Source organism: Acyrthosiphon pisum, chromosome A1 (assembly GCF_005508785.2).
Source record: "Acyrthosiphon pisum isolate AL4f chromosome A1, pea_aphid_22Mar2018_4r6ur, whole genome shotgun sequence".
NCBI classification, from domain to species: domain Eukaryota; kingdom Metazoa; phylum Arthropoda; class Insecta; order Hemiptera; family Aphididae; genus Acyrthosiphon; species Acyrthosiphon pisum.
Window position 1 is genome coordinate 14,960,780 of NC_042494.1, and position 14,058 is coordinate 14,974,837.

Here is a 14,058-nt window from a genome sequence, read left to right on the forward strand (position 1 = left end):
ACGCGTGGGTTGCAATGAACCGCCCAAATAATATACGCGACACTTCGCTTCCGATCACGATTTACGGTGATACTATAATAATATGGTCGCAATTAAATAGCAATTATCACACTCGACGTTGACAAATTTATAAATTATGATTATTTTCGAGTTCGGTTATAATTGTTTTTTTTTTTTTATTCATCAACCATAACAGTTAGGTTTAGGCAATTTATTATCCATTCGTTAAAATATTTTATTGAAGTTAACGTAAATGTTTTTAATTTTTATGAATTTACAACAACAACCATGATTGTATTAAGAGGCAATTTTAATGATATTGTAAGAAACATACAAATGCACACTATTTTTAATTTGCGTAAAGAATCACAAAATGTGCTCGAAAATTTATTTTAGTATTTTGTCGGTAATATTTTTCATAGGTAGTCATATTATTACTCCAACTGTATATTAAACTTGCTTTATATAACAACATAATGTTAAAAATAAAATAATTTTATCTGTCTTTTGTCGTTGTCACCTAATCTTGAAGTGATTTTTGTTTTTATTGTATTGTACCTATCCCATATAATTTACGTTTAACAATTTTTTAATACAATCACATTTCTAATTGTGAATAGAAAAATGTGCATAGTATATTATGTATGATAAAAAAAGAACTTCCAACAAAACGTAAACGAAGTTATAATCTCTATAAAAAAATGTTTTTATTGTTCTGCATTCTACGACCATGTTACATTGTACGACTGTCGACTACATACTATTAAAAATATGCGAAAATATTTCAATAACTTGATCATCTATACTATATTATAGATTCTATAGTGAATTTTTCAATATTTTTTTATTAAGTAAAATTATCATTATGATTTAAAAATAACCATTTATTTTAAAATGTGTTAATCGTCAGATTCGTAAACTTATACCTACTTAGGTACCTAATCTATTAAAATATACATTAAACTCGTATGTACTCGTATATTATTAAAATGTATCTGCCATCTGGTAGTTTTATATTTATATTATTTAAGATTATTACTATCGATTCAAATGCATTCGGCCCATTAGCATGTATACGTAGAATGATTATCGTATTGTTATACTTTAATATTCGTCTCATCATTGTGTGCACTTTGATTCTTTCTGTGAGTTTGGAAATGTTAAAATTCAGAATATAAAATTGGTACAACTAGCGATTGTGAGGGTTAAATAAAAGGCGTTGTCATATAGGGGTGAAACCCACAACTACACATCATTGACTCCGTATAGCGCTACAACCCTTCAGTATTTTTTCCTTGATTCTTCATTCACTAGATGCCGCTATGTAACATATTTGTATTGCGTATAAACCAAAATTTAAAACAAGCTTTGCTTACAGTTTACTGCTGACAAATGATTTAAAAACCAAACGTAAAATACGGGAATAATTAAAAAAACATAATATGTTTTTTTTTAAATATCGTAAAATATTATCTTGGTGGTCGTTTCAAAATCAAACGATCAAGCAATATAATATTAAGTTTTTAGTATGTTTATGTATAATTATTTATAAAATATATTAAACACATATAAGAAGTCAATTAAGGCAATTTTATTACCTACTTAAAATAGTAATTTTAAATTTGAACTGTTGTAATAGCTTATGAGTTATGCAGTATTAAATTAGTAAATGTATTTTGACGATGTCTTTAAATAATAGGTATTTTCAAAAACGCATATTTTTTTAATGTCTTAAAAATAATTTTACTTATTTTAGTGTAGCTACACCCAATATAATAAATAATATGCTACTGTAACTACTCTTGTTTTATTTTACTGAAAACACATTTAACACGATATGATAATATTATATATTTGTGTATATTTATGTATCCAATTTTCTTGACATTAGATTAATTCTAAAATGTTATATTACCTATTTTAGTATACATTAACGGTTCATAGACATAGTTTCATACTAAATATTTTATGTTTTGAAAAAATACTCAGTAACATCTTAGTTTATAGTTAGTAGTATCTTATATCATAGTTTAAAAATTCGATAAGAGAAGATATTGTGTACTAAAATGTATATCAAATATATATTATTTGTTCACATTATTCGAAAAATAATGTATTAGATATTTTGATACTTTGACATATAGCATAGTATAATAATTACTACTTTATTAGCATGTAATAAAGTATAATAATTATTATACAATTGATTTTTGAAGTGTCCTCGAATAATTTTTTCTCTTACACGAAAAAAGGTCAATATTTTTTAAATTTCAATATAATCTATCATTAGTATCTACCATTCTAATTGTTGTAAGTTAATATTAGTTTTTTTTATTAAAATATATATGATTTTTATTGTCGTATAGAACGAGTGATCTAAAACAATAAATAAAAAATAACAACATACCTATTAGATATAAATTCAAAATTATACGTTTTAGAATTTTTTTACAATAATGCCATTTTAATGCGTGCCGCTTTGAAATGATAAAATATTTTCTATAGTATTTGGTTGACTGACTTACATATTATTTAAAATCTTGTCACCCTTACCTAATTAATTAATTTAACATTTCTAGGAAAATGTTCTTGTAAAACATATTAGGTTAGTACCTACTTATATCATAATATATTTTGTTGTATAATGACTTATGAGGTTCTATTTAATATATTATATTATTATTGAATCTCCAAAGTACGAATATATATTATATATAATAATACATTTACCAAATTGACGAAAAATTGGTTAAATGAAAATATTATTAACTTATAAATTAAAATATATTAACTCGAACTAAGTCACGAAGACAAAATTCGAGCAGGGTTAGGTATGCATTAATTTTAAATGCCGAATTTCCTAATTAAATACCAGCCATTTTGTTAAGTTGTGCGTATTATTTATTTTTGTTTTGTTTTCGTTTCAACAACATGATGATTAATTTTTACGTTAGGCAATGTCCACTCCATTCACAATCTCCATTCACCTTTTATGCCTCAGCACAATCCTCTGGTTTGATTATTGCTTAAGATTTACTATTATATATTTCACTCAACCTATTATCATTAACATTCTTAGTTCATCGTAAAATAATATGATCCAAATTTATGAATTTAAGTTTTTTTCATAGCGATATCATATTTCAAGAAACTGTACAAACCAATATATCTGTGCGACTTCTATACTATAATAGGTACTAAAACCACATTATATTATATATTTATATATAAGTCCTTCATAACTCGTATGTTTGATAAAATAATAATATGGTGGACGACGAAACTGAGAGTTCCAAACAGTTTTTTAACACCCAAGTATACCTACAACTGGGCCATAATATTATTTTCATTTTCCGATACCCACTACCTGCATAATAATATTAATTGTGTAGGAAAAATAAATACATTGGGTAAACTTCTTTTCTCGTCGAACTCTGTTTATTATGAGGACATGGCGTGCAAACGTGTATTGTAATAAAAGGTCGTTTGTACCTAATATGTTTAATCTCTTTTTAAATCGATTAATTGCGGGTAAATTTTTTTTATTCACGCGACACCTTTGAACTGTTTATTTTTTTATACAATAACTTGTTTATTGTTTTTAAGGCAATTAAAGCGAACTAAAACAAAACAACTACAAATTATTTTGTTTCCGTATACATATTTTATTAAACTAAACCACAAAATAAAGCAAAATAATTAATTAAAAGCTCATATCGTCATTTTATTTCGCAAATCATGATGTTATACATTTTACATTGTTGTGTACTCTACACTCGATCGATAATTTAAAGATTTATATTCATATAATTTTATCAATCCCAGACTATTTTAATAACAAAATTGATATTCACATTAATTCAAGCAACGTATTGTTATTATAATATGATACAATAAAATAAATAGTTTATACAAAGCAAGCACATTCACGTATTATATAATAGGTAATATTTCTAAAATATAAAATTAATTAAATCTATACAACGCTGCAAATTATTCTAATCCAAATATTGAACATGACCCAATTGTTTGCTTTAAAAGTTCCTGAAAAATAAAATAATTTAATTAATATATTCTAAAGCAAATTTCTAAACAATAAACATACAGTGGTAATTTGAAAATATCACAATTAAACTTAAATATTAATGTCCATTTAACAAGTATGTAGGTATTAATTAATTATTAAATCATCTTAGTATTTAAAAATGTATACCATATTGCAGCCAAAATAGTATAAACTTACAACAATTTCGTTGAGATGCAGATAAATAAAAGGAACATGGATATATTAAACAAAATTTATATCTAGGGATAATATACTTAGTACCTATAAATATATTAAACTTTAAATATCTACTAATAAATATTTTTAACATATACTTTTTTTTTAACAAGAAGCTTCAAATAACGTATTAATATACGTACATAATATTATTAATTCTCTATTTATTTTTGTTATCTTGCAACTAAACATGTTAATTACCCATTACCAAGATTCTTCTTCCTAGACTTATAGTGGTCCATAAAGGCCGCTTCTAGAATGCCTTTCCTCCTCTCTCTATCCAATGGCGCTCCCATATCTAGCAATGGAATGACTTTTTTTTAGGTTTTTTTTTATTGTATCATTTCATCTCTGCAGAGGTCTGCCTCTTAGTCTTTTTCTCGTTATTTTGCTTTCCGTGACCTTCTTAACTATCGTTCCCTCGGCTCGCCAGACGTGACCTGCCCATTTCAACCTCTTACTAACTAAGAAGTGCCTGTTACAAAGATATATAAATTAAAAGTCCCTTTTGATTTTACACTAATTATAGTTATTATAATGTTTATAATCTAATCAAAGAAATTGTATAATTTTAATAACGGTAGATTGTAATAATTCATAAGAAATAACAAAAATAAAATATTATGAATAGTATCTAAATGTGCCGAACTAAAGCATTATTATCAGAATAAGTGAATCAATGGCATTGTGTGAATTTAAATTTAATTAATTGTGGTTAGTTATATACCTTATGGTTATACAACTATATAATATTGTTTCCTATTATAACTTTATAATTGAGTGAAACAAATAAAAATAGCAATCATTTAAAAAATATATTATGACGATATTCAAACACTATTGGTACTACCCACTGATAATATTTCCGATATTTCCAATTGTTTTTTAGCTACACAAAGTGAGACGCATAACTATATATACTATTGAATAAGCATTGACAATTTAGTTCAATTGTATATATGATCGCATGCTTGTTACTTATTTATGATATAGTGAACAAGACGAAGATTAATATTTTCTCTCTCTCAATATTCCGTTAATGACGACGTTTATATAAATATTGTAAAACAACCAGCGAACCATTTATTTGTCCATTAAAACCACGTTAAATATCTATCATATATACATATAAAAAAAACCTAATAGCTGTCACTGACCGAGTAATAATTGCTTATCCTTTTAAAAAAAAAATCGACTGAACAGGCGCTCGTGTGGTGTACGTGAAAAAAAAATAATAAAACACTTGTTTAATTTTTTCCCGTTGTTTACTCCGTCGGACCGTCCACCTAACCGTCACATAAAAAAAAATTCATAACATAATAATATATCATCGTGACGATGTTATTATTATTATTATTATTCCCGTACGGGGTGGTGAACACGCGCTTTTGACCCCCGTGACCCCACAAGGGTGCGGTAATCATCCCGTGCCCCCTGTTTGTATAGGTACACCGGTGACCCGGTCGCGGATCCGGTCACTGGACGCGGCGTGCGTCCGACACGGGCCAACCGGTTGACTGCACGTGCTTGTATTCGGACGGTGTCATATCAGAAAAACCTGATATCGTATCCGGAAGATTTTTGATTATGATATGGGGCTCAACAGCAAGTGCTGATGATACATTTTTTTTTAAAAATAACAGTAATAACAATGCACTTATTCGATCGGAGTAATATACATAATTAGGTATTTATTAATATATTATTAAGTAATTCTTTTTACGTTTGAACATTTTATAATCCTAAATCTATTATGGGTATAATAATATAGGTAGGACAAGCCAAACCGTCGAAATATGTACTTCCGATCAAATTAAAAAAAATATTTAATACTAATACTTTCTGTTACTATCTTTCCCCATGAAATATCTAACATGGTCCCGGTGATAAGCAATTTACTACTACGGACTCGCCAGCATATTTTATACGAAAATAATAATAATATAATATTATAGAATGAATAAAATCAAATACCTGTATATTTTTGAGGTAGCAGGATGATGAAATTAAAATCGAACGAAGACCGGACGGAATAATTGGTGGTAGAGCGGCGGTGTGGTGTCCCTTTTCGGGACATTCCCCTCCGGGACCCTTTTTTTTTTCTAACCGTTCTTGTCGGGACCCTGTCGTCGGCACGCGCCACCTGTAAACCTGTTGTCCCGGTGTGGCACCGCTTATTATTATTTTATTATTATTTGTATTTTTTTCATCCCTTCCCGGTCGTCGGACGTGCGTGACTCGGAGATTTTGTTCGATCCGTATATACCTGGTGTGTATCACCGGACGGACGCGGCGGCGATTTATTGTAGACTGGCGGACCTTCGTGTACGGTAAACGGCGGTGGTGATAGAGTGGATGTCGTACGATCATAGTATTGTTATAGATGTGATATCGAGTGAGATTTTCAGTTACGAAATAGTTCCTGTTCGGAAAATAATGTCGACAAAATTCGCATCGGAGTGGGAGACCGTGGGAAAACGGGGCATCCGCGATGACCACGCGAACCAGTTTCTTCGAGAGTTCAAGAGTTCTTATATTATACACTATTACATTATAAATTATCATTACTTTCCCAGGCCAAACCGGTCTTAAGTCTCCATCCCCTAAGCGACCCCTATACTCGCCCCCCCCCCCGTAACCCGTACCGCATAGTCATCCCGGCGACCCCGATAGTTTTACCGTATAATATAATATAATATCTTATAGGTGTACATTATATTCCGACACAATTACGTTCGTCTTACATTCAGCAGTTATTCATGACACGTGAATATTTACGTTATGCACTTATGTTATAGGTAACATACGATGTTACGATTGTGTACAATTTACTTTCTTTTTTTTTTTATAAGGGTTGTTTTTGACCATACGGCATACGACCTATAGTTATTCGCACATTAAATATTTTAACGAATTCATTTCGAAAAAGTCCTTTGCTATAATATTTTTCATACACTCGGCGACACAGCGTTTTTTAAAAAGGTACACTCTAATTCAGTGTTGTAGTGTCAGTTGATTTTTTTTATGTTGTTGATTCTATATTATATTCAGGAAACGCATGTCGCTCCGTCTATAAAATAAATTATACAACGGTTATGTGAACCAACTTTTTTTTACCTTGCCTCTAACATGTTATATTATAATTATTAGTACCTATTGCAGTTATTTTAACTATGTATATTGTAAACTGTCGATTAATTCTAATATTGAAATTTAAATTTGCGATAAATAACAAACATTTGTACGATTAAGAATAAGATCATAATACAATAATTTTGTTTAAGTAATTAATAACCATTGAAATATATTTAAAATCAAAAAAATATTTATAATGCTCAATTTATTTTATGTTTCTCGCGTCAAAATAATTAATACGTATTATGTTTTCATGTCGGCTTATATAGGTGAAGCGGACGTCAACGGCGGGAAACGTTTGTAAGAGATGTACGAATTTTTATAATAATATCGTACCTGTACATACTCCGCCACGGTATGGTAAGCGGAGTATGGGCACGTCAGCGCAACAGGTAGGGGAAAAAAATACGAACCTCTTCTTTTGCGGGACGTGTATAATATTATTATTAAACCGTTATTATTAGTGTTACATAATATTATTATTGGGGTAGAAATAACACCTTACTACTTGTATATAATATATTATATGAATATACGCCGCACGATGAACCGGATCCATCGCGGGACGCCACCGCCGATATCGTCCCGCGCGCGCTTCTTCCGGGCTACCGCACGCGCTTCCGGTCCGAAAAGGAACCTTGTATGCCCCTGCGGTGGTGCGTATGTGCACGTGTGTGTATATGTAAGTATGCATGTATCATGTATGTGTGTGTGTGTCTGTGTTTGAATGTGTGTGAGTGTTCGTGTTTTACCCGCACCGGAGGAGTGGAAAGGCGCATGTGCGCGACCAAAACCGGGAAACCCTTCTCCGCTAAAACCCCTTTCGCTTATATAGTAGTACGGTATATATAGTAGGTTATAGTATAGTATACGACCCTCCTCCGCGCTGTGCGATGCGAATTTCCCGTCCGTAATCGCGTCAACCCAAGAAAATAACGAGCTGCGCGTTACATTTGCATATATATACACGCCCGCACTTGTGTGCGTGCGTGCGGGTGACTGGTATATATAAATTGCTAGAACAATGTCCCTTCGGTCCTTCGTCCCCCACTTTCACCGCACACCCTCTGCGCAATCGTCGTCCAGCCAACGGCCTCGGCCGACATGAAAAACAAAGAGAAGGAAATTAGATAGTCCTCGCCCGACCACTTCTCCCCTCGCCAACGCTATACGCCCGCCATCACGATCCTCGCACCAAATGTATAGTATAAATATATATATAGCCGTGTTCTTGTGTGTGTATATAGTGTTATAGTATGTATATATAAACTTTGTAGTATAAAGTAGTTGTTGTAGCAGTATAGCAGTAAGCGCTGCCGTTGCCGCTGTACGAGCAAAAGGGATATATAATACGCAAACACAAGGCCCCGCGGAGATCTCATTAAAGTTTACCCTTTTTCTTCGGACCCAAATTAGCGAATATTATTCAACAAAAAACCGCCCTCCCATCGTTATACGCGCGTCGGCCCCGGGCTTAATCTTGCGCCCACCGCTGTCGTTGCGCTTTACCCCTCGCATGCGGACCTACCCCTCGTCTGACGCGCGCATCGCAGGCCGCGGTAAAGAAAATTTACCGTCTTTTTGTCGACCCTTTTTGTTGGCAGTTGCCGCCGGCCCCGGCTTTTTGCGAGGATTAAGTGAAATCCCTTGTTTTTCAGCTTGAAAAAGCATTGTTAATTATTTATCTTGGACCCGTGAAAACGACCTGCCCGGGGACTTAGCGGAAAACACGTTATTTATACAAAACGCGGCCCGAACCCTGCCCACTTTTCCGCCACGCTGTCGTGCATAATAATTGCCGTGTATATTCGCGTGACACGCGCTGCAGCGCCATATGCAGTATATATATTATATTATAATATTATTGTAGGTAGGTATATATACGTATAAGTGCGCTTATTTCGTTTTCCATAATATAACTACCTACTACAACATTACAACACTCGGGTTTATACGCATACCTACGTATAGCCGCCGGTAATGCGCATGTATACTGTATTTTGAGTATGTCGTGTGTTGTACCAGTCCGTGGACGTGAAAAACGCAATTTTAAGGTCGAAATCCCATCGGATAACGTTGGTGTACGTACCGTCGTACCATGTAACACATAATAATTCTTACAAGTATACATTTCAACGATAACATTTTATCGCTTGTATTAAAATTTAAAATATGTACCGCGCCAATTAATTATATAAAAACCTTAGGGCGAAAAAAATGGTCTCTTATAAACTATAAAATATTTTAGTTATTATATACTTATCGCAGTGTAGTGGGTTTCGAAAGGAACAACAATAATATTATAAAATTGAGTAAAAAGAAACGTCGGGATGATATTATCTTGAAGGTATAAGACAACTTACTGACAACAAGGAGTAGGTATATAATATATTAATATAATAATAATACATTATACAGTATATATAGGCAAACTCGTTTCCGTTACCATAATATTATACCTTCTGTATAATATGACACTTATTTTATTATTTAACATTGTATATTATTGTATAATATGTACAGGAAGTTTCTGTTCACTGTTAGCTTCAGATATAGTTTCTTCTACATATTAATATTCAATATAAAATCAACGTAGAAAATTTTTTTAGAAAAATTGTCTGATATCTATCGTTCATATGATTTCCTAAATCTTATATTATCTGGTTCTGTGAGATGTTTTGTTCCAAAATTATAATGATATAGAAGTTATTTTTTTTTATATTATTGATTCACTAGGTAGTATACAATATAATATTAATATATATATTATAACGTATATATTTAATGAAATTAAAATGTTATCAATTATTACATTGTTGTGTCGTACATGAATAAAATATTCTTCAACAGCGTGTTGTCAAATACGTTTTAAACATTTAAATAACTTTCCAGTTATTACTTTTTACTATTTAAGCGTCAACACATTAATATAATTTCGTTGAACACCATAATTATTATTTCTGATATTATTACTTCGTTCGATATTGCAGTGATTTTCTAAAGCTTTTTTCACAAAAATGCGGAGTTATGAGTTTTCTTTAAATAGTAATGATTAAAAAAAAACTTCATCCGGAAAATGATAACCACTCACGTAATCGTGAGTAAATCACAAACAATTTTAAACAACATGGAAAAAATGTACTGCTGTTCCAATCGCGACAACAATGCCAATACATTATAATATGTAAAATACACGTAATGCGGATTAAAATGCAAGCTTACGTGTTCATTTGCTGGTAGGTGCAGACTTAAACATTTGCATACGTATTGTGGCGAATAATCTGCTTATTTCTATTTGGACGCCTATATAAAACAGGAATACAGCCTTCACACAAACAGGTGGTGCAGAATACGTCGATTTCAGTAATATTTCCATTGGTCCTCTGAAAGTTTGAAATTGTCGAAACTGTTTTTCGGACCGCCTATTCCGCTCACCTATAGGCTATAACATGATAATTAATAATAATAATATTCGTAACTTTTGAACCTATGTATGTAATAATAGACGATGTAGTGCGGTATCACTTAAAAATATATATGCATCGTAGAGAGAGAGAAATAGAGAGAGAGATAGGAGAGAGTGGCTGAAAGACGAATATTTTATTAAAATAGGTAGTAACATTATAATAGTGGCTATTTGAGCTCAGCACGCATAGTATACAAACATGTAATAATACGTTCTCGTCTGCAAATATAATGGCATTAGTGCATTCCATTATAATATAATATTATACCATAATACCTTAATTATATTACCTTCCTTTAAAGGTACCTATTATAAGTGTATTTACGCAGCAATTAGTCTGGACATGATCGGTGTCTAGACACAGAATGACGGTGGCCGTGCTGTTACACTGTCCGCCACGTCAAGAAAACGCACTTTAAGGCTGTATTGGTGCTCCCTATATTTGTTGTGGTCTTAGACCAATAAGTGGAAGGTTATTTTCTGCAATTTCCGATTACTGTATAGGATGTCTGTATGAATTTATTAGCATCTTTTCTAGGTTATGTAGGAAAAATATTTTTTGGTTTTTTAATTTTAAAAATTTGTTCAAGCAACGAAATTATTCTTTTCAATTGTATATGTACAATGTACATATTAAGTTGTAAATGTTAAATATTTTTCCTACATAATCTAGTTAAAAATTAGTACTCATAGGTGGAAATCGGGTGGGGGGGGCTTGAGGGGACTAAGCCCCCAGAAGTTCAAAGTATAGGTCTTAGCCCCCTGTCCCATAAAATTGTAAAATTACTAAATATACAATAATTATTATAATTGTAAAATTCATTTTTAATAACTGAATTAAAAAATAAATTATAAAAAAATAGTCTGTGATAAAAATTAAATTAAATTCGTAAGATTGTACTAACTTATAGTCATAACTTAGAACGGTCGTAATTATGTAGTATTAATAATAATAGTAATAATACTCGCATAGGTTGTTTAACAGCAATCGTCTCGGTTTCGATGAAATGACGTCTTAATATGGTATGGAGGTAACTACTAACTAACAACTATGTGACTTATACATTTTGTACGAGGCACCTCTTATGAATTTTCTGACTTTATTTGAACCCTTAAATCCGCCATTAGTTATAACTCTAAATTAAAAATTAATAACTTAATAATTTCTGTTTAGAATACTTCTAAAATGTTAAAGATAAGGCACATAATTTTTTTTGTAGTTAATTGTGGTCAAATTGTTTAGTATGTCGAACTTTGTACATTTTCTTGTTGAAATAAATAATTACGAGCGGCTCTAGTACAGTGGAACCTATAGGTGTAATGAGCATTTAATGCTCAGCCCCCCCCCCCCCCGCACAAGTAATTTCACCAAATTCCCGCTTATGGTAGTACTTCAAACAACCTTTCTCCTTTAGCGGTAACCACTAGTAAGTTAATAGTTTTAGGGCAAATTTTAAGGAGCATTTGAAATATTTTAGAAATTCAAATGATTTTAGCAACGTTTATTAATGTATACTGTCGTGTATTGTAGACAGTCGTCACGGCAATATTATTTAATGTAAACATATTACATGTAGAAATACACTTAGCAATTTAGATATTAATATAGGTCAATGAAGCAAGATGTGCTGAGGCATCAAAAACTATTTTACTTTATAACGCCGCCGTACGCGCAGGCACGGGCAGTCATGTTGTCGCTGAGTGAGTCGGCGAGAACGCAGGTACGACGATCGAACGGTGTGAAACGTCGATCGTAGTACGGGCTCGGCGGTCTGAATTCGCTAAGTGTTTTATTTATGTTTGTTTTATAATTTAATAAAAGTGTTTCCGACCAGTAAAACCCGAGTTGAGTATCATTTCCAAGTCTTCTTTGTCCTTACCTTTGAATATTGGAACAGTGCTCAGACCCACACGCCTATAGTCAATGAGGTTTATTACAAACTGAACAGTGCTCCGGTTGTGGCGTCCTAATAGTCATTCCAATTTAGGAAACGGACGTGAGATCGACTAAACGCATACCATCGTACCTCAAAAGTTAACAGTGCATTAATCTGAATTTATTCTAGAGATAATCATTAGCTTGGAGTGTACGGAGGTAAGGCATATAGTTGGTTCACCGCGTATTATCCAATACGGGTGATGCCACAATACACATAGACATTTCAAATATAATACATTTTCAGTATTCCAAAATTTCTTCTCAATAGCCTTAAAACTCACAAACGGCATCATACATATAGTTTGGTTGTATTGCGTGTATTTAAATCGAGAAGAAAACGTTAACGACATAATATATTATTATAATTATTGTTGATTGTAGGTATATTATATAATATTATTTTTACTGACTATACAATAACAATTTGTTGATGATTTTCTTTATGAAAAGATAAACAAAAAAATCGAAACTTATCTACATCAATACGCGTGAAAGTAATAAAATCAAATTATGTGTTAAGTACCTAGGTAATATAGTAGGTAATATATTATTAAATTAAGAAGTATGAACATTTTCATTTTTTAAAATAAAATATAAAAGCGTTTTATTGTTTTTTTTTTATATCATTATTATTACTGTGTACGTATTTATTGTCCGGCGCCGTCTACGGCGTAATCCCCGGTCGGGGTCGTTTACAGAGTCAGACATGAACGACCAACACGGGATTAATGAAAACTTGTTGGTTTTTTCAAGCGAAAGTTTTTTTTTTTTTTTGCATTTGTTGCTTTAATTATATACCATTTTTGGATACATATCGCTATATATACGCACGGGTAACAATAATCTTGTACCTAGGTATACGTATTATATTAAAACGCGTGTAAACATCTTCGTTTAGGTCGTACAAACACGTTACAAAAAAACGGTATAATAAATTTTCTTATTTTTTTTTTATACCTTCATAAAAATAGTTCGCATATACTATATGTGGTTTACATTTTACACGATTTGTTCGAAATTCTTTAGGTAGGTATTATTATTATCATTATTAGCAGTATAGCAGTACCTACCTATAATATCATAATATAACTTTATAATAACGTAATATATAATATGTGGACTAGATTTAAACGAATAAATTATTGGTTCGATGAAACGTCATATTTGAAAGTTGCCATGTTTATAAAATGCGCCAGTGAAAATGATGAAATACGCTTTTGTGAAAAATATTTGTTC

The 14,058-nt window shown here is 31.6% G+C and overlaps 1 protein-coding gene across 1 annotated transcript; it reads right to left on the reverse strand.

The window, feature by feature from the left end:
- Nucleotides 1-3,668: 3,668 nt before the first annotated feature.
- On the reverse strand, nt 3,669-6,901 carry LOC107882568. Its single transcript, XM_016801115.2, has 2 exons — nt 6,257-6,901; nt 3,669-4,044 (listed from the first exon to the last, which is right to left on the reverse strand). Exons 1-2 carry the CDS (start codon nt 6,845-6,847, stop codon nt 3,994-3,996), a joined length of 642 nt encoding a protein of 213 aa, XP_016656604.2. The 5' UTR covers nt 6,848-6,901; the 3' UTR covers nt 3,669-3,993.
- Between the last annotated feature and the right edge of the window lie 7,157 nt (nt 6,902-14,058).